Source organism: Hemiscyllium ocellatum, chromosome 3 (genome assembly GCF_020745735.1).
Source record: "Hemiscyllium ocellatum isolate sHemOce1 chromosome 3, sHemOce1.pat.X.cur, whole genome shotgun sequence".
Taxonomy (NCBI): domain Eukaryota; kingdom Metazoa; phylum Chordata; class Chondrichthyes; order Orectolobiformes; family Hemiscylliidae; genus Hemiscyllium; species Hemiscyllium ocellatum.
Window position 1 is genome coordinate 143872658 of NC_083403.1, and position 26360 is coordinate 143899017.

At 44.2% G+C, this 26360-nt stretch overlaps 1 protein-coding gene across 6 annotated transcripts in view; it reads right to left on the reverse strand.

Moving 5' to 3' along the window:
* The window catches only part of dtnba (dystrobrevin, beta a), a 540419-nt gene that overhangs the window by 220238 nt on the left and 293821 nt on the right, over window positions 1-26360 (reverse strand). For all 6 annotated transcript variants that reach the window (XM_060822037.1, XM_060822040.1, XM_060822034.1 and 3 more), the window contains exon 10: window positions 9305-9391. In XM_060822037.1, coding sequence (XP_060678020.1) covers window positions 9305-9391 — 87 coding nt within the window. The remainder of the gene's footprint in view (window positions 1-9304; window positions 9392-26360) is intronic.

Genomic DNA, 26360 nt, shown 5'->3' on the forward strand with positions numbered 1-26360 from the left:
AGAAATCAAAGTTAATGTTTTGAGTCCAGTGACCCTTTTTCAGAACAGCAGGTTAGGCAGCATCCAAGGAACAGGAAATTCGACGTTTCGGGCATAAGCCCATCATCAGTCATTCCTGATGAAGGGCTTATGCCCGAAACGTCGAATTTCCTGTTCCTTGGATGCTGCCTGACCTGCTGTGCTTTAACCAGCAACACATTTTCAGCTCTGATCTCCAGCATCTGCAGACCTCATTTTTTTTACCTTTTTTCAGAACGCAAGAACTGAAGGGTCATTGGACCCAAAACATTAACTTTGATTTCTCTCCACAGATGCTGTCAGACCTGCTGAGATTTCCCCGCAATTTTTGTTTTGGTTTCTGATTTCCAGCACCTGCAATTTTTAAATTTTTAAATTTTATAATTACACTGCTGTCTTGTTGGGGGATATGACAATGTCAATGCTACGGAGAAACCAACTGCATTGTATTTAATTCAGGATACACCTGCCTTTGGACATGAACCAAGAACAATGTCTCTTTTAAAAAAAATCTGCTTGAACCAGAATATCGAAAAGCAGTTAAAATTCACCATTATGAATGTTTCAATGTCACACCTATATTTTCATTAATTTAGTTGAATCCAAAGCATATTTAAAGCACAAGTACTTAAATGTCGATGATGCTATCACTAAAGCGCAGTAATGTGTTGACTACATTTAAAATGATGAGTTTCAAAAACTCATTCAGCTAGCAACATCTGTGTTTGGGTTAAGGATCCTACACAATTAGAATTTTACAGGAACAACACAGTTACTGCGAAATTGGAAAGTCATGCTCAAACAAAAATACATTTTTTTCTGTGGTTCGTTCTGAAGAAATGTGTCAATGAAGCTACTATACCTGGTCAGACCGTCTTCTTTTCCACTCGTATCTCAATGTCAGAGATCACGGTATTATAAGTAATCATGATGTGCCGGTGTTGGACTTGGGTGGAAAAAGTTAAAAATCACAGAACACCAGGTTATAGTCCAACAGCTTTATTTATAGCAGTGCTCCAAAAGCTAGAACTTCCAAATTAAACCCATTGGACTATAATCTGTTGTTGTGTGATTTTTAATGTTATAAATAATCAAACAGGTGGTCCTCAGAGTTGACACAGGATTAGCAGGTATGTGCTACATTGCTGGCTCTCACAGTTCTTGTGTCCAGGGGAAACTGGAGTACTGCCCATCTTCTGCTTAAACCCATTTGCAGAGTTTGCCACAACTACCAAATATGACTAAAATGTTCATTTTCCAAGTAAAGACAGAGCAGCCATTTAGCCAGTCCAAAGATGGTCACGTTCTGCTTGCTTCTGACACAGCCTTCTGACCCTAATGTCAAGTTATCTGAAAGAATTTGCTGTATTTCACATCACAACAATGAAGGCAATAACACAGGCTCTGAGTTTCTTAAAGAAGCGCAGCTTATAGGGAGTTTCTAGATTAAGTGAAAGTCTTTATTTTTGGTAAATTCATGGCACTTTCATTCATTAGTTCTGTCATGATTAATTGCATATTAATTATTAGACATGGTTAGAAAATGGATGAGGGATCGTTACATAAATACTTACTGTTTTAATTTGTGATATATGGTTTTGAGATTTTAGCTAAAGATAAGCTTTTTACATGAAACTACTTTGTTAATCAAACTGTTCAGTGCTGTCATTGGACACCTTTGGAGCAGACGTAGGGACACTAACACTGTGGACCAAGAACCCTTTTATCACCTTCAGTAGAACAAAAATTGGTACACTTGGTCTTAATTTAGTTGTATTGCATTAATAATTAATTAATTAGGCACATTCAGTCAATTCCACAATCCTACATTCCACATTTATGATGATACAGACTCACAGTATAAGGCTTATACAGATCCTCCTGCCCATGAGTCATGTAGGATCCTTCTGCAGGTAACCCAAGTGCCATCACTGAGCTCACATATAGCTCGATCATTTAAGTATTCATACATGATATACGTAACAGCACAGATATTCTCATGACCAGAGATTTGCCAGAGCAGGTTAGATGGGAGCTGCCCATTGGGTCCAATACAATGGAGCCCATTGAGAATTGCCTGAAATAGTCCAATAAAATCAGATAATTTGGAGGACTCCAGATCACCTGAGTTTAATGATTACCTGTGGAAAGTAACCTACTCTCAGTCCTGGTAAAGATTAAACCAACACCACCTCACCTGCCTCCACCCAAATCTGCTATTAAACTGAGACTGGCCCACAAACATCCCTCCTCCAAACCTGAAACTAATTCCCTCTCCCACCTATTGAACCCCATCATGACCCCTGACTGGAAGCTGGCATTGCATAAACCATCACCAACTTCAAACCTCCATTCCACTATGTCCCTCACACACCTAGCACTCTAACCCCTCAATCGAATGCCAGCCTATTCCAACACTTAGCTGGCATTACCACCCGTGCCTTTCAGCTGAGCTGTCCCAGTGTGCAGCCGAGCTGCTGGTTGTTTTAAACCTCACAGCACAGTGGCTGCTGCAAAATGGAGGAGTAACTTCCAAAAGTTCATCTTTGCTTCTGGATCTGTCAATTCCCAAACAGCTTTATAACAGGACACTCCTGTCCAGGAATTTCTAGCGCAGAAGTCATGGAAAGGTAAGTGGATAAGTCAGCCCCGATTGGAATATTTGGGAGACTGTTCCAACTCCAGTATTCCCTGGTATGAGAACGGTCCTGGGTCATTGGAGCTCATAGCTGCGAACAAAAATGATCAGGAGCACACTGGAAGCTGATAAAAAGGGCAAATGATCCACCATCTGTGAAGGAATTGAGCTTGTTAGGACAACTTGTCTTTTCTCATTTCATGCTTTCTCATCTATCCAACTTTGCGCTCAAGTCTCTGTAACTCAATATTGATTTTTTTTGTTTGCAAAATGATTATAACAGTCATTTAACAGAGCAGAAAAAAAAATCATTTACTTTGCTTTCCTGTTAGGGATTGGCCATTTAAGGAGTCTAATTTTTCTGATCAAAAAAAAATCCAGTCCGATGTCAAGGAAAAGCAATACATGGAAAGATTAGCTTCTTTTGAAGGTTCAGTAACATATATATTATGCAATACAGTTTTAAATCGTGCTTTATCTCAGAACATGCATCACTGCAACAAAATCTTGCACTATGCTTTTTGAACCTTGAGTGTTTGACAGTCCAACTGATAACTGCTTTTAACTGATAGTGAGAAGCAGAAAGGAGAATCATTTTTTCACAGATACAGTGAATCTGAGTAAATGTATATGTGACAGGGCCAATGAATAATGGCATGCCTTCATCTGGATTTTACTGTAGCAGAGGGATTAACCAGTAATACACCGTACACAAGCCATTTGTATTTGTTAACCAAACAGTTAAGTAATGAGTAAAATGGGAAAAAAGTCTGGATGTTATTGAGTTACACCTTTAACTCAAGATTTGCCTTTTGATGTCAGCATCAAGCAACTTTTTATACAATTTGGACAAGTTGAATACAGAGTTAAATATTAACAGCATGCTTTCATCAATAACTGCACATCACTGATGTAAATCTTAGAATTTTCTATCCTTGCCATACTTATGGCCAGAGTTGCAGTTTAGATGTCAAACACTCCACAAAAAGGAGCAGATTTTTGATGGAATTCCACAACTGATTTCATTTAAGCCCCTTATTGCCTGTTATGCAGGAGTTGCCTCGATCTGTTGTTGCTCAACTTAAACGCAGCTGCTAACAAGGTGAGGTTGTAAGAACCTGCAGTGTGACCAGCTCTCCTCTGCCATCCGACATTTGTCGACAGCTTTCATTAACAAACGATGCACTTCATTTCAAGTTAAAGAACTGCAAAAATACTCATGGAATAAAACTCAAGTCAATGTTGTGACATATTTGGAATATTTCAAGAAAGTTTTTTTTCCAATATTTCCTGATTCTGATTTGTAAAGTGGTTCCAGTCAGCTGGAAAGTAGTGTTTAACAAAGCTTGTTCCACACAACTGGAGACATTTGGCAACACATAGATGATTTCAATCAATACAACATTAGCAGGATAGAAGCATTTATACCTCAAAACACTGTTAAAATCACTGTCATTATTTTCTGAAACAGCTTTCATGTTTGGTGAAAGCTAAAAGGGCCCATGGTTTTCAAAGCTTTATTTTGTAATTTTTTATGTAACTCGCTTGGACTCAGAAATGAAACCTTTTCAAATAAATTGTGTCACACACCTTGAAAGATATCTGATAACATTAATTAATTAGGAGTTTGTGTAGAGGAAATATTCTCTTTCTCCAGATTCCTTGCCACAGAAGTACACAGCGAAATTCCAGAAAAAAAAATGCATGTTTTGCTGGCCATGCCCAGATAGTAATCATTCGATGAAGTGCCCTGCTATACTTGACTGGCTCCACATTTTAGGAGAAAGTGAGCAATGTAGATGCTGGAGATCAGAGTTGTGAGAGTGGTGCAGGAAAAGCACAGCAGGTCAGGCAGTATCCGAGGAGCAGGAGAATGGACGTTTTGGGCATAATTCATCAGGAATTCATGCCCGAAATATCGATTCTCCTGCTCCTTTGATGCTGTCTGACCTGCTGTGCTTTTCCAGCACCACACTCACGACTCTGGCTTCACATTTAACATTCACTCCCTTCATCGTTGGCACATAGTAGCAACAGCATGTACCATCTAAAATATGGACTGCAGCAACTCACCAAGGCTCCTTTAACAGCACCTTCCCAACTTGCAACACAAGTGGTGCCCAGGAACACCACAACCTGAAAGTTCCCTCCCAAATCTCACACCATCCTAAGCTGGAACTGTCTAGTCATTCCTGCTACTGGGTCAAAAGTCTGGGACTCCCTCCCTAACAGCACTGAAGGGCACCTATACCACATGGACTACAGCAATTTAACAACACAGCTCACAACCACTTTCTCAAGGGGAAGTGGGATGGATAATAAATGCTGGCAAAGCCAGTGTCACCTATTCCAAGAAAACAGACTGCATAGAACTACACAACTTATACAGAGGTAAAGGTAGAAATGTAAAGGCACCACCTTACACATGTCATTCAGGTAGTGCAGAAACAAAAATGTTGCAAATTTGTTAGACCGTAAAACATCTTCAGAATATGCAGGATTGACAAATTAACTCTGACTGCAATGATTCTCTAAGGTATTAAGTTCAGTGCAAAGGAAAGGAAGGGAAATATTCACATTCTAACTCATAGCTTGGGCTAGAGATCAGTAAATAGTCCAACTAACCTGAACTTTGCAAAGCTGTATGTTCATTGCCTACAAGGTAGCTCACAAATGCACGATCCATATCCAGAAAAACATTTGTTTTAAAGTTGTAAAAGTAGTACAGCACCACTACAGGATACATCGAGCACCACTACAGAATATATCGAGAACAGAATTTGAACAGGACTTCTTTGCGTAAAAGAAATTTAGACACAAACAGTCTGCGAAGGGATTTTTACATCAGCAGTAGAACTGCCTTTAACCGTATAGCAGGTTAAAGTCATAATATCCAATCACCAGGTCAACACGACTCCAAGAACAAAAATCAGAGTTTTGCTGGTGCCTGGATGAAGAGGAGAAGTGTTTCTAGTGACAAATAGTCTTTGATAATGGGCAAAAAATGTTTTCTCCTGACAATACTGTACAGCTTTCACACTGTCACAAATAGAACTGAAATAGATACATTCTAATGAGATTAAAAAAAAGTTAAAGCTAGTATCAGACTTAAGAAAAACACATATAATTAAAAAATACAATTACACAAAAACGGGTGGCAAGTCAGAAGATATGGAGAAAACAAAAGAATGCAAAGAACAACCGAAAAATTAAACAGAAGGGAAAAATAAGTAAACAAGAAAAAATTCACTGAAAGTAACAGATACGCAGAGCTTTTATAAATATCCTAAAAAAGGAGTTAACAAAATAAACATTGTACCTGTAGGAAGTGAGCCAGGGAAATTAACATGGAAAATAAAGACAGGAAGGCAGCACCGAACAAGTATCATCATCTATCTACACTTTAGAGAATTCACTATAAGAAACATCTCAGAAATAGTTGCAAATCAGGAAATGGAAACCAACTTGATTACATTCACTCATTAAGCAAATTGTTGGGTATGTGGGTTTTAAAAGAAGCTAGCAAAGTAATAATTGCATTGGTTTTAATTTCAAACATTTTCCAGATTTGGGGAAGTTTCCATTAGATTTAATATTGCAAATAGAGCCATGCAGCACGGAAACAGACCCTTTGGTCCAACCAAACCATGCCAATCTGTAATTGTCCCCACGTCCACAACTCTGTTACTCAGAATCAGATGGAAACAGAAATTGCGAAACCGTTGGCTGGTTAGTTTAATGTCTGTCAGAGGGAGGATGTTAAAATCTATTAATAAAGATGTTACAGCAGGCTACTGAAAACTCACAATAACCAGGCAGATTGAGCATGGTTCTGTGAAAAGAAAATCATGTTTGACCAATTTATTGAGTTCTTTGAGGAAGTGACGTACTGCATGAAGTAGAACCACTGGATGTACTGCACTTGAATTTCCAGAGGGCATTTGATAAAGTTCCACACCAAAGGTTAATGTGGAAGGTAAAAGCTCATTTTGTATGAGATAACAGATTGGATAAAAACAAATAAAGTCAGCATAAATTGAACCTTTTCTGATTGATCCATGTGCCATGTATTACCATTATGGGAAGCTCATCTTCTTAGAGTTGATAGAAATGACTTAAAGTCATAGAGATGTACAGCACAGAAACAGACCCTTTGGTCCAACCCGTCCATGCCGACCAGATATCCCAACCCAATCTAGTCCCACCTGCCAACATCCGGCCCATATCCCTCCAAACCCTTCCTATTCATATACCCATCCAAATGCCTCTTAAATGTTGCAATTGTACCAGCCTCCACCACATCCTCTGGCAGCTCATTCCATACACGTACCACCCTCTGTGTGAAAAAGTTGCCCCTTAGGTCTCTTTTATATCTTTCCCCTCTCACCCTAAACCTATGCCCTCTAGTTCTGGACTCCCTGACCCCAGGGAAAATACTTTGTCTATTTACCCTATCCATGCCCCTCATAATTTTGTAAACCTCTATAAGATCACCCCTCAGCCTCTGACATTCCAGGGAAAACAGCCCCAGCCTGTTCAGCCTCTCCCTGTAGCTCAGATTCTCCAACCCTGGCAACATCCTTGTAAATCCTTTCTGAACCCTTTCAAATTTCACAACATTTTTCCGAAAGGACAGACGTGTGATAGCTAAGTTTGCTGATGAGGGATGGGAGAAGAGGTTGTGAAGAGGATATAAGGAGACTAACAAAGGGATATAGCCAGACTAAGGGAGTGGGCAAAGATCAGTTAAATGGAATATAATGTGGGGAAAAACACAGAAATTGCTGGATAAACTCAGCAGGTCTGGCAGTATCTGTGAAGAGAAATCAGAGTTAACATTTTCAGTCAAGTGACCCTTGCTCAGGATGGTGATTTGCTCCAGAGATACTGTCAGACCTGTTGAGCCTTTCCAACAATTATGGTTTTTGTTTCTGATTTACAGCATCTGCAGTTATACAGTCATAGAGTCATAGAGATGTATAGCACGGAAACAGACCCTTCGGTTCAACTCATCCAATCCGACCAGATATCCCCACCTAATCTAGTCCCATTTGCCAGCACCCGGCCCATATCCCTCTCAACCCTTCCTGTTCATATACCCATCCAGATGCCTTTTAAATGCTGTAATTGTACCTGCCTCCATCACTTCCTCTGGCAACTCATTCCATATTTGGACCACTCCCTGCATGAAAACGTAGCCCCTTAAGTCTCTCATCCTAAACCTATGCTCTCTAGTTCTGGACTCCATCACCCCAGGAAAAAGACTTTGTCTACTTATCCTATCCATGTCCATCATGATTTTATAAACTTCTACAAAGTCACCCCTCAGCCTCCGACGCTCCAGGGAAAACAGACCCAGTCTATTCAGCCTCTCCCTACAGCTCAAATCCTCCAACCCTGGCAACATCCTTGTAAATCTTTTCTGAACCCTTTCAAGTTTCACAACATCCTTCTGGATAGGAAAGAGACCAGAATTACACAAAATATTCCAAAAGTGACCAAACCAACATCCTATACAGTCGCAACATGACCTCCCAACTCCTGTACTCAATACTCTGACCAATAAAGGAAAGCATACCAAATGCCTTCTTCACTATCTTATCTACCTGCAACTCCACTTTCAAGGAGCTATGAACCTGCACTCCAAGGTCTCTTTGTTTAGCAACACTCCCTAGGACCTTACCATTAAGTGAAGTAGCCCTGCTAAGATTTGCTTTAGGAAAATGTGAACTTATCCACTATGGCAGGAAGAATAAAAAAGGAGTATATTATCTAAATGGTGAGATTGTAGGGTTCTGAGATGCAGAGGGATCTGGCTGTCCTAAGGAATGGATTGCAAATGGTTCGTATGTAGGTATGGCAACTAGTAAGACAATCTAACAGCATGTTACATTTATGGCAAGGCAGTTTATGGTTTGTTGGTGAGATGACACTGGAGTACTGTGAAGGGTGATGTAAATACATTGGAACTACATTAGAATGTTCATTAGACAAATGCTGGGAGTGGGACAGGTTTTCTTCAGAGGAAAGCCTGGACTGGCCAGGTGTGTAAATGCTGGAAGATGGAAGGGTAAGAGGAGAGTTCATTGAAACATGCAAGATACTGAGGAGTTTGACAGGATGGATGTGGAAAGGATGTTCTCAGCGGGTTTTGAGAAGATTTGTCGCTCAGGTTGAGGTATTGGAAGTAGCTTAGCTCGCTGAGCTGGAAGGTTCATTTTCAGACATTTCATCATGAAGGTTCATCGGAGACTCACTGAAGATGTTACCTTGTATGGTGACGAAACCTCTGAAAATGAACCTTCCAGCTCAGTGAGCAAACCTGCATCCAAGGATGTTCTTCTTGTGGGAGAATGTAGAACCAAGGATCACTGCTTACAAGTAAGGAATTATCCATTTAAATAAGACACGAGGGGAAACATTTTCTAGCGGGATTTCAGAAACATTCCACAGAAGGGGAGGGAGAGTCCTTGAATATTTTTAAGGCAAAGGGAGATAAATTCTAAATTAGCAAAGACGTGAAACATTATCAAGAGTAGATAAAATAATCAGATCAACTACGATCAGTGGAAAAGGCTGAATGGGTTTTCCCCTGCTCCTAAACTGTTTGATCATATAACGAATTATTGAAAGGCAATTCTGACATACCTTTTAGTAGGAGTAGGTGCTCCAGAGGACAAGACTGAGTGGGACACCACTGTATCATTCATGTTTGGCATTGAACGTTGTTGGGGGCTACAATGAAGAAAAGAAAAATAAATTTCAGCAAGAATCCCATCACAGTTATATGCTAGAACTGTTCCGGACTGACCAGCTTGTAACTTCAAATATCAATATCCAAGCTGTTCCTGTATAAATGCCCAAGGAAGAATTGTCAGTATCCTGCATGGATGAGGGAACGTTAAAAAGCCAGCTTTAAGACACAATTCAATACAAAACAATTCTGACTTTGAAATTTGACGAGTTTGTTGATGTGAAGTTACAGCTCAGGTTTCTGCACAGAAAATCTTCCATGAACCAGCATAACTGAGGAGTACACTAGAAAGCAATTATCATTATTCTCCCTTTGAATTAAAAAAATCTTTTAAGAGTAGTAATCTGATAGCATTTTATTGATATAAATGAAAATAGGCTAATTATAAAATGTAGGCATTGTTAATGAACTTCAACACCACCACTCAACTAGACCAGGAATTGCTGGAAAATCTCAGCAGAGTTGGCAACATCTGTGGAGAAAAATCAGAGTTAACGTTTCAGGTCTAATGACCCTTCCTCAGAACTGAGCTTTTCCAGCAATTTCTGATTTACCGCATCTGCATTTCTCTTAGTTTTTACTCAACTAAACATATCCAAAATCACTGAAACTTCAGTGATCATTTTGAACAATTTACCAGTTTCATTGGTATGCACAAGTCAGTTTCTTAAAAATGTTTGAAAACATGATCACGAATGCCTGAGCACCTGAAAGAAAGTTTAATATTCAGGCCTTTTCCAATGGAAGTGCACCATGCTCATTATTAAGACTTGAATGTGTATTCATTTTCACTGGGTTCAAAGTATCTTTGATTGTTGCTTTAAACCAGCACTAAAGTTTCTGGAAACTTGACTTAAACTGCACAAAACTTGAGCTTATAGTTTCTTAGTCTTTGAAGCTGGTTTGGTTGATTTTGGCGCAAAGAAAACCAGCAGAAACTAACACCAACTCTCTGCTGTAGTATCGCTTGCGGTGATGTCAGCCAGATTGGAGAGATTGTCTGAAAACCCTTTGAGAAATGTAAAATACACAACCAGAGAAGTGCAAAAGACATTTTCAAAAATCTCCCAGGTGGCAGACTGGACTTCATGGGAATTTCACCACTTTGTTTTTAATGGGCTACTGTGACAAAAAGCATACAGCTGTATTCATGCTGCACAGAGAAAGGGTATTCCACAAGAGAGTGAAACACAGCAGGCTCTCCATCATTCAAAGTAGATAGTGGTCTCAAACTCGGTGCTGTCATTTAAGAGCACCATGAGACTGTAACTTAGTAGGCTTCAAATGAATGTGTGTGTTCAATCATAGTTGGAAATGTTTAAACTGTACTTTTTAACCCCATTAGTTTATAAAGTTTGGTAATTTTGTACATCCAATGTTTAATTAGAGCCAACTGGTAATAAACAGAAGACTTCAATTAACCAGCAAAGAATTTACCACGCCGAAATAAAGAGTCAAAATATCAAATTAAATTTCTTGTTCAATCTTAATTTAAAATTGTTCTTAATTTGTTACAACTCCCTGGGGTAGCACACCATAAATTATGCCCCATTTCTCCCAGAGGCAAATCAAACGTGAAAGGTTTATTTTTAAAGTACACGCAATACCCCAGTTTATCTGATTTTCACATCAAGTCTAACAGAAAGCACTGAAGAGGTTTCTATACTGAGCAATAATATTATTTATCTCAGTAATTAGATGGCAGCTATATGTAAACTGAAATAAGTGACTGCCACATAACATGTCCAACTAAAACAGATTATAAACTCCTTATTCTCCCTCTCACACTGTCACTAAGCTGGTCCCTTTTCTCTAAAAGCTATTCTTTTTCTCCAGGATACTATGTCCTCGGTTTTTATTTTTCAGACCTAGTTAGGAGTTCAGCTGCGTGAAAATAGGCTCTCTCTCTCTCTCTCTCCTTCTGCCCTTCTAACCTCAACCTGTAAGCATATATTCTATTTTTACAGTTTTTTAAAGGGGGTTTGATTATTGGGACTGTTGTGTGTATTCAGGACAGCATAAGTAAGTTTAGTTTAGATAGACTGAGTTCTGTAGGGGTTCTTTATTCTGTTACTTGAGTTTCATTATGTAATTTTGTGAATAAATCATTGTCTGTTTTAAAACCCGGTAGTCAACTTACCTAACTTAATCCGGGTAATTTTTACTGTACACTTACCAAAGCAAATTGTAAAGTTATGGTCTGGGCTGCCTGCTTAAGAATGTTTTGAATGGTTTGACCTAGTCCATAATAAACACAATACCAGAGATATACAAATAGGCAGGGAGAGAGAAACTGGAAAGCAGTGCAATGGCCTGTGTCTCCTCACTTCCAATGTTGAGATCATCCGTCTTCAGTAAACTGGATCCTTAATGTCCAGCTCGCTTTCTCTGGGAGTTTTTATTGTCTTGTACAGACTGACTTGGAAAATACTTCTGATTTATCGATTCTAAAGTCATAGCAACTGCTGTAGGAAAGGTAACTGGTTTCTTCAAGTTTAACCTGTGTTCTTTTACTGCTGAAAGCTACAGGCAGCCTCTACTGAGGGGGACAACAGTATACTGAGGGGGACAACAGTATACTGAGGGGGACAACAGTATACTGAGGGGAACAACAGTATACTCAGGGGAATAACAGTATACTGAGGGGAACAACAGTATACTCAGGGGAACAACAGTATACGGAGGAGAACAACAGTATACTGAGGGGAACAACAGTATACTCAGGGGAACAACAGTATACTCAGGGTAATAACAGTATACTCAGGGGAATAACAGTATACTCAGGGGAATAACAGTATACTCAGGGGAACAACAGTATACTGAGGGGAATAACAGTAAACTCAGGGGAACAACAGTATACTCAGGGGAACAACAGTATACTCAGGGGAACAACAGTATACTGAGGGGATCAACAGTCTACTCAGGGGAACAACAGTATACTGAGGGGAACAACAGTATACTCAGGGGAATAACAGTATACTCAGGGGAATAACAGTATACTCAGAGGAATAACAGTATACTCAGGGGAACAACAGTATACTCAGGGGAACAACAGTATACTCAGGGGAATAACAGTATACTCAGGGGAACAACAGTATACTCAGGGGAACAACAGTATACTCAGGGGAACAACAGTATACTGAGGGGAATAACAGTATACTCAGGGGAACAACAGTATACTCAGGGGATCAACAGTCTACTCAGGGGAACAACAGTATACTGAGGGGAACAACAGTATACGGAGGAGAACAACAGTATACTCAGGGGAACAACAGTATACTCAGGGGAACAACAGTATACTCAGGGTAATAACAGTCTACTCAGGGGAACAACAGTATACTGAGGGGAATAACAGTCTACTCAGGAGAACAACAGTATACTGAGGGGAACAACAGTATACTCAGGGGAACAATAGTATACTCAGGGGAACAACAGTATACTCAGGGGAATAACAGTATACTCAGAGGAATAACAGTATACTCAGAGGAATAACAGTATACTCAGGGGAATAACAGTATACTCAGGGGAACAACAGTATACTCAGGGGAACAACAGTATACTGAGGGGAACAACAGTATACTCAGGGGAACAACAGTATACTGAGGGGAATAACAGTATACTCAGGGGAACAACAGTATACTGAGGGGAACAACAGTATACAGAGGGGAACAACAGTATACTCAGGGGAACAACAGGATACTGAGGGGAATAACAGTATACTGAGGGGAACAACAGTATACTCAGGAGAACAACAGTATACTGAGGGGAATAACAGTATACTCAGGGGAACAACAGTATACTCAGGGGAACAACAGTATACTCAGGGGAACAACAGTATACTCAGGAGATCAACAGTATACTCAGGGGAACAACAGTATACTCAGGGGAACAACAGTATACTCAGGGGAACAACAGTATACTTGTGACAAAAACAGATATTGCTGGAATGGTCACCAGACCTGAAACTTTAACTCTGCTTTCTCTTCACTGATGCTTCCAGACCTAATGAGTTGTTGTTTCTGATTTCCAGCATCCGCTGTTTTCTCCCCCCCCCCCCAAGGAGCGCCCTTGCTGACAGCTCTGATCAGAGACTTGTTGGCTCAAGCCCATCCAGAGACTTGAGAACATTATCCAAGCTGCAAAACAGAGGTCCCACCCAACATCTCAGATGGTGTTAAAATGTCCCAAATTCATCGTTTCTCAGCAGATCAGAGCAGTGCACCCTCACGCCCTGGCTGATAAATATAGCTCAACTAACATAATTAAAATCAGAGTACCTGGTCATTTTACCTCATAGGACCTTGCAGTGTGTGGATATGTTGTGGTGTCTTCTGTATTCCTGAAAATACGTTGAAAGGATTTTATTGTGTGTGAAGTGCTTTGGTAGATCCTGAGGTCAGGAATGGTGCTACGTAAAAACGAGTCTTCGTTTCTCCAGATACACTCATCCCTTACAAAGCTTTCTGGCTTCATCACCTCCTGATTGCTGCTCACCTTTAGCTTATTGACAACTCCCTTTCTTCCAGTTCCTTAGGAGATGTGATTACTAGAGCAGTAAGAGATTATACTTGTTTAAAAAGCTTATTTAAAGGGGAAAAGAGGGATTTCAAATCATGTTGCCTTTTTGGCCTCTAGAAGAAATACAAATACCAAGGCAATATTTTGTTGAAGAATGTTGGGAGAATTTATCAATAACTATTCCATTAATGCTATCAAAATAAATACAGCTAAGTTGAGAACAATTTGCTGTTGGAGTAGAGGGTTGATTTAGATTAAAAACACAATTGCTCCAGGAATTGTAAAGCAGCACTTAACAGAGAGAATGCCACAGCAAGTATTGTAGTTGGAACTGCACCACAATGTCAGTGGTATGGGCACGTAACCAATCACATTCTGGTTTGGACAGTCAAAGCATTTAAGCTCTAGCCACAGTCCAGAAGAGACCAATAAGATTAATTGTTAGCATCAAGGATTTGGAGAAATGTGGAAAACCTTGCTGGAAGAGTGAGGTTACCTGTTACCAGAAGAACTAAAACATGTCTTTCACCTTAAAGGGATCTAGAGAATAGGGTTGCTGTAGATACAGGAAAGATGTCAAATCAATGCAAAAAAAAATGCAATTATTGCCTGTGTTTCTGCCCCCAAATTCCTTCATACATGCAACGATGCAGTATGCCTCGCTGGAGAGTTTGAAACTGATTTTATGTCAAAATAAAACAGCCATCCAAAATTAGCAGCAGGCTAGCCACTCTTCGAGAGCAACCTGGGAGTGGTAATGCATCAGCGGCTGTGACAACAGCACACAGGCCAGGAACACTGACACTGTTTCTGTTTCAACAGATGCTGCTACACACGGTGAAGATTGCATCATTTTTTACATCACTTAGGCTTTGCAATCATTCGAAGTATTCACATATACCCAATGTTCAGCTTCTAATAACACACTGACTACAACATATGACTCTGACACAAACTATTACACTCACTACGCAAGTTGATCAATTGCACCTATTTCTACCCACCTCCTTCCTGTTCTAAACAAGGTGTTTAGTTTCTTTGTTTAGAGAGGTTTTTAATATCTGCTATTGTGTGCTGACAAATTCCAAAGCATCAATGGCCCATTGACAATTGAACACAAAGTGAATGGAATGCTCCAAAGTGATTTCCCAAATTTACAGAATTGAATCTTCTACCTTAAAACTGAATCAATTTTGACCATTTTTAATCAATTCTGTAGCTACATTTTTCACAATTTATTTAATACCAGCTTCTGACAAGAAATGTGCACAGTCACTATTTTGAAACATTACACCTCATTGCTCGTTAGCTTGCATTTGAATTGTGTTGAAAGACCCTTTAATGTCAGTTGGTCTTCAAGACAGCCAAGCCTTTAGCACAGAGTGCAACAAACTTCTCAGAATAGAGTATACCAACCAATGAAAACAATCACTTCGATATAAGGCAACGCAAAAGAAAATAAAGGACTGAAGACGGTATGGAACGTGATTCTTTAGGTCATAGGACAGAATGCAGATGGATTACTCTCGAAGTGAAATAACCCAGCAAAGAGTTGATGGTAATGGGGAAGGATTGATGGTGGGGGGAACCTTATTTTATACTATTTTACAAATATTAGCTAAATTTACAAAGCAACTCAGGTGAGTTGAATGGGATATCAAAGCAGCAATGGAACTATGGCTGTTCTGGAATTAATAGGTCTCAAACTGAAGGAAAAGAAACTGGATGTGTGCTGAAAAGTTTTTTTTAAAACCTTGCAAGGATCTGAGAATAATTCTACCATCTTGTTGTTTGCTGGGACCCACAGCACCTCTGCGGGCTGTGCGACAAGAATTCCAACTGTTTGCTGGGACCCACAGCACCTCTGCGGGCTGTGCTGCAAGAATTCCAACTGTTTGCTTGTTTGGAACTGAAATGATTTTTATTTCCACTGCTTATCAGTTAATCTGTTTGACTAATGATTTAGAGATGCTGGTGTTGGACTGGGGTGCACAAAGTTAAAAATCACACAACACCAGGTTATAATCCAACAGGTTTATTTGGAAGCACTAGCTTTCGGAGCGCCGCTCCTTCATCAGGTGGTTGATGAAGGAGCGTTGCTCCGAAAGCTAGTGTGCTTCCAATTAAACCTGTTGGACTATAACCTGGTGTTGTGATTTTTAACTCTGTCTGACTAAGGTTGTCAGGCCACATTTGGAGTTTTGTGCGCAGTTTTGGGCCCTATATCTCAGGTAGAATGCACTGGCCCAGAAGTGGGTTCAGAGGAAATTGATAATAATGGTCCCAGGAATGAAAAGCTTAACAAATGAGGAACGTTTGAGGACTCTGGGTCTATATTCGATGGAGTTTAGAGGGATGATGGGGGGAATCTAATTGAAACTCACAGAATGCTGAAACGCCTGGACAGAGTGGATGTTGGGAAGTTGTTTCCATTCGTAGGAGAGACTGGGACCCGAGGGCACAGCCTTAGGGTAAAGGGAAGGCCCTTTAGAATGGAGATAAGGAGAAACGTCTTCAGCCAGAGAGTGGGGAATCTATGGAATTCACTGCAACAGGTTGTGGAGGCCGGGTCATTGAGTATATTTAAGACTGAAATAGATAGATTCTTGAGTATCAAGGTGATGAAGGGTTACAGAGAGATAGTGGAAGAATGGGGTTCAGAAACTTATCAGCAAGAGTAAAATGTGAGGTCTGCAGATGCTGGAGATCAGAGCTGAAAAGGTGTTGCTGGTTAAAGCACAGCAGGTCAGGCAGCATCCAAGGAACAGGAAATGCGACGTTTCGGGCTGGAGCCCTTCATCAGGAATGAGGAGAGGGTGCCAGGCAGGCTAAGATAAAAGGTAGGGAGGAGGGACTTGGGGGAGGGGCGATGGAGATGTGATAGGTGGAAGGAGGTCAAGGTGAGGGTGATAGGCCGGAGTGGGGTGGGGACGGAGAGGTCAGGAAGAGGATTGCAGGTTAGGAGGGCGGTGCTGAGTTCAAGGGAATCGACTGAGACAAGGTGGGGGGAGGGGAAATGAGGAAACTGGAGAAATCTGAGTTCATCCCTTGTGGTTGGAGGGTTCCCAGGCGGAAGATGAGGCGCTCTTCCTCCAACCGTCGTGTTGTTATGTTCTGGCGATGGAGGAGTCCAAGGACCTGCATGTCTTCGGTGGAGTGGGAGGGAGGGTTAAAGTGTTGAGCCACGGGGTGGTTGGGTTGGTTGGTCCGGGCGTCCCTGAGGTGTTCCCTGAAGCGTTCCGCAAGTAGGCGGCCCGTCTCCCCAATATAGAGGAGGCTGCATCGGGTGCAGTGGATGCAATAGATGATGTGTGTGGAGGTGCAGGTGAATTTGTGGCAGATATGGAAGGATCCCTTGGGGCCTTGGAGAGAAGTAAGGGAGGAGGTGTGGGCGCAAGTTTTGCATTTCCTGCGGTTGCAGGGGAAGGTGCCGGGAGTGGAGGTTGGGTTGGTGGGGGGTGTGGACCTGATGAGTGAGTCACGGAGGGAGTGGTCTTTGCGGAACGCTGATAGGGGAGGGGAGGGAAATATATCCCTGGTGATGGGGTCCGTTTGGAGTTGGCGGAAATGACGGCAGATGATACGCTGTATATGGAGTTTGGTGGGGTGGTAGGTGAGAACCAGTGGGGTTCTGTCTTGGTGGCGGTTGGAGGGGCGGGGCTCAAGGGCGGAGGAGCAGGAAGTGGAGGAGATGCAGTGGAGGGCATCGTCGATCACGTCTGGGGGAAGCTGCGGTCCTTGAAGAAGGAGGCCATCTGGGCTGTACGGTATTGGAACTGGTCCTCCTGGGAGCAGATGCGGGGGAGACGAAGGAATTGGGAATATGGGATGGAGTTTTTACAGGGGGGAGGGTGGGAGGAGGTGTAGTCCAGGTAGCTGTGGGAGTCCGTCGGTTTATAGTAGATGTCTGTGTTGAGTCGGTCGCCCGAGATAGAAATGGAAAGGTCTAGGAAGGGGAGGGAGGAGTCTGAGACAGTCCAGGTGAATTTGAAGTCGGGATGGAAGGTGTTAGTAAAGTTGATGAACTGTTCAACCTCCTCGTGGGAGCACGAGACAGCGCCGATACAGTCATCGATGTAGCGGAGGAAAAGGTGGGGGGTGGTGCCAGTGTAGTTGCGGAAGATGGACTGTTCCACATATCCGACAAAGAGACAGGCATAGCTGGGGCCCATGCAGGTGCCCATGGCAACTCCTTTAGTTTGGAGGAAGTGGGAGGATTGGAAAGAGAAGTTATTCAGGGTGAGGACCAGTTCAATCAGTCGAAGGAGGGTGTCAGTGGAAGGGTACTAGTTGGTATGGCGGGAAAGGAAGAAGCGGAGGACTTTGAGTCCTTAGTGATGGGGGATGGAGGTGTAGAGGGACTGGATGTCCATCGTGAAGATAAGGCGTTGGGGACCGGGGAAGCGAAAATCATGGAGAAGGTGGAGGATGTGGGTGGTATCCCGAACGTAGGTGGGGAGTTCTTGGACTAAAGGGGACAGAACCGTGTCGAGGTACGCGGGGATGAGTTCGGTGGGGCAGGAGCAGGCTGAGACAATGGGTTGGCCGGGGCAGTCAGGTTTGTGGATTTTGGGCAGGAGGTAGAAACGGGCGGTGCGGGGTTGTGGGACTATGAGGTTGGAGGCGGTGGATGGGAGATCCTCTGAGGTGATGAGGTTATGGATGGTCTGGGAGATGATGGTTTGGTGGTGGGAGATGGGGTCATGGTCAAGCGGGCAATAGGAGGAGGCGTCCGCGAGCTGGCATTTGACCTCAGCGGTATAAAGGTCGGTGCGCCAAACTACTACCGCGCCTCCCTTGTCTGCCGGTTTGATGGTGAGGTTGGGGTTGGAGCGGAGGGAGTGGAGGGCTGCACGTTCTGAGGGTGAGAGGTTGGAGTGGGGGAGAGGGGTGGACAGGTTGAGTCGGTTAATGTCGCGGCGGCAGTTGGCTATAAATAGATCGAGGGCGGGTAAGAGGCCAGCACGGGGTGTCCAGGTGGATGGGGTGTGTTGGAGGCGGGAAAAGGGGTCATCAGAGGGTGGGCGGGAGTCTTGGTTGTGAAAGTAGGCACGGAGGCGAAGGCGGCGGAAGAATTGTTCAATATCTCACCGTGTGTTGAACTCATTGATTCGAGGGCGTAGGGGAACGAAGGTGAGGCCCCTGCTGAGGACTGATCTTTCATCCTCAGAGAGGGGGAGGTCTGGAGGGATGGTGAAGATCCGGCAAGGCTGGGAGCTAGGACCTGGTGTGGGACTGGAGCTGGGAGTGGGGGCAGGGTCGGGGCGGGGACAGAGATCGGCGTAGGGGCGGGGTTAGACGTGGTGACGAAGCTTGGTGTGGGGGCGGGGTTAAGTTGGGGGCAGGGTTACGCGTGGTGACGAAATTCGGCGTGGGGGCGGGGTTACGCGTGGTGACGGAAGTGAGCGTGGGGGCGGTGTTGGTAAAGTTGATGAACTGTTCAACCCTCCATCGCCAGAACATAACAACACGACGGCTGGAGGAAGAGCGCCTCACCTTCCGCCTGGGAACCCTCCAACCACAAGGGACGAACTCAGATTTCTCCAGTTTCCTCATTTCCCCTCCCCCCACCTTGTCTCAGTCGATTCCCTTGAACTCAGCACCGCCCTCCTAACCTGCAATCCTCTTCCTGACCTCTCCGCCCCCACCCCACTCCGGCCTATCACCCTCACCTTGACCTCCTTCCACCTATCACATCTCCATCGCCCCTCCCCCAAGTCCCTCCTCCCTACCTTTTATCTTAGCCTGCTTGGCACACTCTCCTCATTCCTGATGAAGGTCTCCGGCCTGAAACGTCGAATTTCCTGTTCCTTGGATGCTGCCTGACCTGCTGTGCTTTAACCAGCAACACATTTTCAGTTTAGAAACTTATCAGCCATGATTGAATAGCAAAGCACACTGGATGGGCTAAATGGCCTGTTTTCTGCTCCGATGCCTTATGCCTTGTGGATGTACTACTGAAGATACTGAAGTTGCAGTATCCCATAATAGCATATTGGAACCATGACAAAAGTGTAATATCTATGTTCAAGGATAATTCCAAAATACGATATGTACTTGATTTTAGTTTTAAAGATCTGGCTTGTAATTGGTACTTTTGTATCAATTGTCACCGATGTTTGAATAATTTGTTAAGATTATGAATAAATTATGACCTTTTACTGCATTTCGAGACATAAATCTGGAACAGGGAAATCTGCAGATGCAAGGGGTCAAGACAAACTATTCGATAGTGTTGTGGTGTTACTGCTCCTGTACTAACGTTTCAGAGCTAGACCAACTGTGGCAGGACACAAATTTAACTTAGCAATAAAAATCTGGATTAGAAGAGGCGTTTCAGTATTGGTGACCACGAAACTACCAGATTGTTATAAAATCTCAACTGGCTCATCAACATCCTTCATGGCAGGAATTCTGCTGTCTATACCCAGTTTGGCCAAAGTATCACTCTTCCCTGTGCTCGGAAACAGCCAAGCAAATCCCTCAGCTGAATTAAACCATCATGAGAGTGACAGCTCCTCACACGCAATACAATAGCTGAAGGGGTGGATCACCACCACATTATCAACTGCAATTAGAATGGGCAAAAAATTCAAATTAGACTAGACTCCTTACAGTGTGGAAACAGGCCCTTCGGCCCAACCAGTGCACACCGACCTTCCAAAGAGTAACCCACCCAGACCCATTTCCCTCTGACTAATGCACCTAAAACTATGGGCAATTTAGCTTGGCCAATTCACCTAACCCGCACATCTCTGGGATTGTGGGAGGAAACCGGAGCACCCAGAGGAAACCCACGCAGACACTGGGAGAATGTGCAAACTCCACACAGATAGTCGCCTCAGGTTGGAATCAAACCTGGGACCCTGGTGCTGTGAGGCAACAGTGCTAACCACTGAGCCACCACATCACACCCAACCCCCCCCACCAACCCCACCCCCCACCCCCCACCACCCCGGACCTTACCAGCAAAGCTCTCATCCCAATAACACACTTATTACATTGCATTTTAAGTCCTAAGCAACATCAACAATAATTATTCTATTTCTCAGCAATATTAACTTGCATCCATTTCCCATAAATTTACTATAACATTGACAACAAAATATACTGCAAAATATTTCTGACAGTTTGCAATTCTTCATCATGGACTAAATAATACACATTTTTTAAATAGTCCTAACTTGCTAAGTAACATAATAAATTAGATAGTTAAGATTAATTTTCCTTTCAGACTTTTGAAATTATCCAACAGTCACACAGTAAACACTAAACAGTAAGCAGTTAAACAGCTCTGTTCACATCCACACCAATCAGAATCAGTATTGATTTATAACCACAGTATATGGAGACACGTAATCAATAAATCACATAGGGCAGCCAAATCAAATGTCACCTGCACACAGGAAGCAAGTGGCTTTTGGATATTTCTGGAATGCGGTGATGAGCTAAAAGCTGTAAATTAAAAGCTGCACTGGTTACCACAGTAAAGCCAGCCTGGTGCTTGTATCTGAATGTTAATCTTCAAACTGATAAGGTCTATCAACAAGCTCACAATAACGATATAAGAGTTACAGGATCAGCACAGACTTCTCGCATTAGTTACACCATGCACTGAGAATTTGGGTGTGACAGTAGCAGCATCTGAGGGGAGTATGCACAATCCTAAATTTATAGCTCGAACGAGAATAATCCCCTGGTCAATAGAAAAAGTTCAAATTCCCTGTTTGCTTTTAGGTAATTAAAACTCTTCTCTTACGTCACTCCACACCCATCTCTCAAAGAAACAAATTAGCCCAGGTGACCTGTTTAAAGTTTACTTGTGGGATGTGGATGTCTCTGGATGGGATTTGCACTTAGTACCCATCCCTCATTGTCCCTGACGCAGGACAAGATACAAGGGAAATAATCCATTCCAAAGTCCCAGGAGAAGGCTTGAGAATGAGGGATACACCCCATCCCAGGACCAAAATATCCATGGGAAGCCCATCTTGCTGCTATCAATATTACTTGCCAGCGACATTAACTGAATCAAAGTGGACTTTGGCCTCCAACTGGGAGGAACCCTTGCTCTGGAGAGTTGGTCTTAGAGGCACCAAAATCAAGACTCTGCTGGGGATACAAACAGTTCCCAAAGCCAGGAGCATCATCAGCAGTTTTTTGAAAAGCATTGGCAAATATTCTCTCCTTTTTCAGATGAAAAATAAGTTTTAAATGCAACATTTAGTTCAAATAATGCCAGCAAATATACCAAATGAAAATGCAAAAGTGACTCCTATTAGGCTGGGGGAAGTAGTGGCCTTGTGCCTTCAACAACTGCTTTCAGACTGTTATCTATTATGTTTTTTTTTAGATTAGACTTACAGTGTGGAAACAGGCCCTTCGGCCCAACAAGTCCACACCGACCCGCCGAAGCGCAACCCACCCAGACCCCTACATTTACCCCTTACCTAACACTACGGGCAATTTAGCATGGCCAATTCACCTGACCCGCACATCTTTGGACTGTGGGAGGAAACCGGAGCACCCGGAGGAAACCCACACAGACACGGGGAGAACGTGCAAACTCCACACAGTCAGTCGCCTGAGTCGGGAATTGAACCCGGGTCTACAGGCGCTGTGAGGCAGCAGTGCTAACCACTGTGCCACCGTGCCGCCCACAAATGTTGTTTATTACCAAACTGGCATTAAGTTCTGTTCACCTATCACTGCTCTGTGCCTCATGGTCCAGCAACTCCCTCATTGGAAGATTCTCCTACACATTTCAAATCCCATTGTTCCTCACTCCTCCTCAATCGGTGGTGGCTCAGTGGTTAGCACTGCTGCCTCACAGTGGGTTAGCATTGCTGCCTCACAGTGGGTTAGCATTGCTGCCTCACAGTGGGTTAGCATTACTGCCTCACAGTGGGTTAGCACTGCTGCCTCACAGTGGGTTAGCATTGCTGCCTCACAGTGGGTTAGCATTACTGCCTCACATTGGGTTAGCACTGCTGCCTCACAGTGGGTTAGCATTGCTGCCTCACAGTGGGTTAGCATTACTGCCTCACAGTGGGTTAGCACTGCTGCCTCACAGTGTTAGCATTGCTGCCTCACAGTGGGTTAGCACTGCTGCCTCACAGTGGGTTAGCATTGCTGCCTCACAGTGGGTTAGCACTGCTGCCTCACAGTGGGTTAGCACTGCTGCCTCATAGTGGGTTAGCATTACTGCCTCACAGTGGGTTAGCATTACTGCCTCACAGTGGGTTAGCATTGCTGCCTCACAGTGGGTTAGCACTGCTGCCTCACAGTGGGTTAGCACTGCTGCCTCACAGTGGGTTAGCATTACTGCCTCACAGTGGGTTAGCACTGCTACCTCACAGTGGGTTAGCACTGCTGCCTCACAGTGGGTTAGCACTGCTGCCTCACAGTGGGTTAGCACTGCTGCCTCACAGTGGGTTAGCATTACTGCCTCACAGTGGGTTAGCACTGCTGCCTCACAGTGGGTTAGCATTACTGCCTCACAGTGGGTTAGCACTGCTGCCTCACAGTGGGTTAGCATTACTGCCTCACAGTGGGTTAGCACTGCTGCCTCACAGTGGGTTAGCACTGCTGCCTCACAGTGGGTTAGCACTGCTGCCTCACAGTGGGTTAGCACTGCTGCCTCACAGTGGGTTAGCATTACTGCCTCACAGTGGGTTAGCACTGCTGCCTCATAGTGGGTTAGCATTGCTGCCTCACAGTGGGTTAGCATTGCTGCCTCACAGTGGGTTAGCATTACTGCCTCACAGTGGGTTAGCATTATTGCCTCACAGTGGGTTAGCATTACTGCCTCACAGTGGGTTAGCATTGCTGCCTCACAGTGGGTTAGCACTGCTGCCTCACAGTGGGTTAGCATTACTGCCTCACAGTGGGTTAGCATTACTGCCTCACAGTGGGTTAGCATTGCTGCCTCACAGTGGGTTAGCACTGCTGCCTCACAGTGGGTTAGCACTGCTGCCTCACAGTGGGTTAGCATTACTGCCTCACAGTGGGTTAGCACTGCTGCCTCACAGTGGGTTAGCATTGCTGCCTCACAGTGGGTTAGCACTGCTGCCTCATAGTGGGTTAGCATTATTGCCTCACAGTGGGTTAGCACTGCTGCCTCACAGTGGGTTAGCATTACTGCCTCACAGTGGGTTAGCATTGCTGCCTCACAGTGGGTTAGCACTGCTGCCTCACAGTGGGTTAGCATTGCTGCCTCACAGTGGGTTAGCATTATTGCCTCACAGTGGGTTAGCACTGCTGCCTCACAGTGGGTTAGCATTACTGCCTCACAGTGGGTTAGCACTGCTGCCTCATAGTGGGTTAGCATTGCTGCCTCACAGTGGGTTAGCATTGCTGCCTCACAGTGGGTTAGCATTGCTGCCTCACAGTGGGTTAGCATTACTGCCTCACAGTGGGTTAGCATTACTGCCTCACAGTGGGTTAGCATTGCTGCCTCACAGTGGGTTAGCACTGCTGCCTCACAGTGGGTTAGCATTACTGCCTCACAGTGGGTTAGCACTGCTGACTCACAGTCGGTTAGCATTACTGCCTCACAGTGGGTTAGCATTACTGTCTCACAGTGGGTTAGCACTACTGCCTCGCAGTGGGTTAGCATTGCTGCCTCACAGTGGGTTAGCACTGCTGCCTCACAGTGGGTTAGCATTATTGCCTCACAGTGGGTTAGCACTGCTGCCTCACAGTGGGTTAGCATTACTGCCTCACAGTGGGTTAGCATTACTGCCTCACAGTGGGTTAGCACTGCTGCCTCATAGTGGGTTAGCATTGCTGCCTCACAGTGGGTTAGCATTGCTGCCTCACAGTGGGTTAGCACTGCTGCCTCACAGTGGGTTAGCATTACTGCCTCACAGTGGGTTAGCACTGCTGCCTCACAGTCGGTTAGCATTACTGCCTCACAGTGGGTTAGCATTACTGTCTCACAGTGGGTTAGCACTACTGCCTCGCAGTGGGTTAGCATTGCTGCCTCACAGTGGGTTAGCACTGCTGCCTCACAGTGGGTTAGCATTATTGCCTCACAGTGGGTTAGCACTGCTGCCTCACAGTGGGTTAGCATTACTGCCTCACAGTGGGTTAGCATTACTGCCTCACAGTGGGTTAGCACTGCTGCCTCATAGTGGGTTAGCACTGCTGCCTCACAGTGGGTTAGCACTGCTGCCTCACAGTGGGTTAGCATTGCTGCCTCACAGTGGGTTAGCATTGCTGCCTCACAGTGGGTTAGCACTGCTGCCTCACAGTGGGTTAGCACTGCTGCCTCACAGTGGGTTAGCATTACTGCCTCACAGTGGGTTAGCACTGCTGCCTCACAGTGGGTTAGCACTGCTGCCTCACAGTGGGTTAGCATTACTGCCTCACAGTGGGTTAGCACTACTGCCTCGCAGTGGGTTAGCATTGCTGCCTCACAGTGGGTTAGCACTGCTGCCTCACAGTGGGTTAGCATTATTGCCTCACAGTGGGTTAGCACTGCTGCCTCACAGTGGGTTAGCATTACTGCCTCACAGTGGGTTAGCACTGCTACCTCACAGTGGGTTAGCATTGCTGCCTCACAGTGGGTTAGCACTGCTGCCTCACAGTGGGTTAGCATTGCTGCCTCACAGTGGGTAAGCATTACTGCCTCACAGTGGGTTAGCACTGCTGCCTCACAGTGGGTTAGCACTGCTGCCTCACAGAGGGTAAGCATTACTGCCTCACAGTGGGTTAGCACTGCTGCCTCACAGTGGGTAAGCATTACTGCCTCACAGTGGGTTAGCACTGCTGCCTCACAGTGGGTAAGCATTACTGCCTCACAGTGGGTTAGCATTACTGCCTCACAGTGGGTAAGCATTACTGCCTCACAGTGGGTTAGCACTGCTGCCTCACAGTGGGTTAGCACTGCTGCCTCACAGTGGGTAAGCATTACTGCCTCACAGTGGGTTAGCACTGCTGCCTCACAGTGGGTAAGCATTACTGCCTCACAGTGTCAGGGACCCAGATTCGATTCCAGCCTCAGGCAATTGTCTGTGTGGTGTTTGCACATTCTCCCAGTGTCTGAGTGGGTTTCCTCCGGGTGCTCCAGTTCCCTCCCACAATCCAAAGATGTGCAGGTCAGGTGAATTGGCCATGCTAAATTGCCCAGAGTGTTAGGTGCATTAGTCATAGGCAAATGGGTCTGGGTGGGTGGGTTACTCTTCGGCGGGTCAGTGTGAACTTGGTGGGCCGAAGGGCCTGTTTCCACATTGTAGATAATCTAATCTAATCTAATCTATAAAAAAAATTCTCCAAGAACTTGGATCTCCTTCAACTCTAGCTTCTGACTCATCGCCAATTTTAATGACTCTATCATTCCTTCTGTGCGTTCAGCAGATTGAATCCCAAGCACTGAAATGCACTGACTGCACTAATTCACTATTTTCCCTTTGTATAAGAACACTTGTT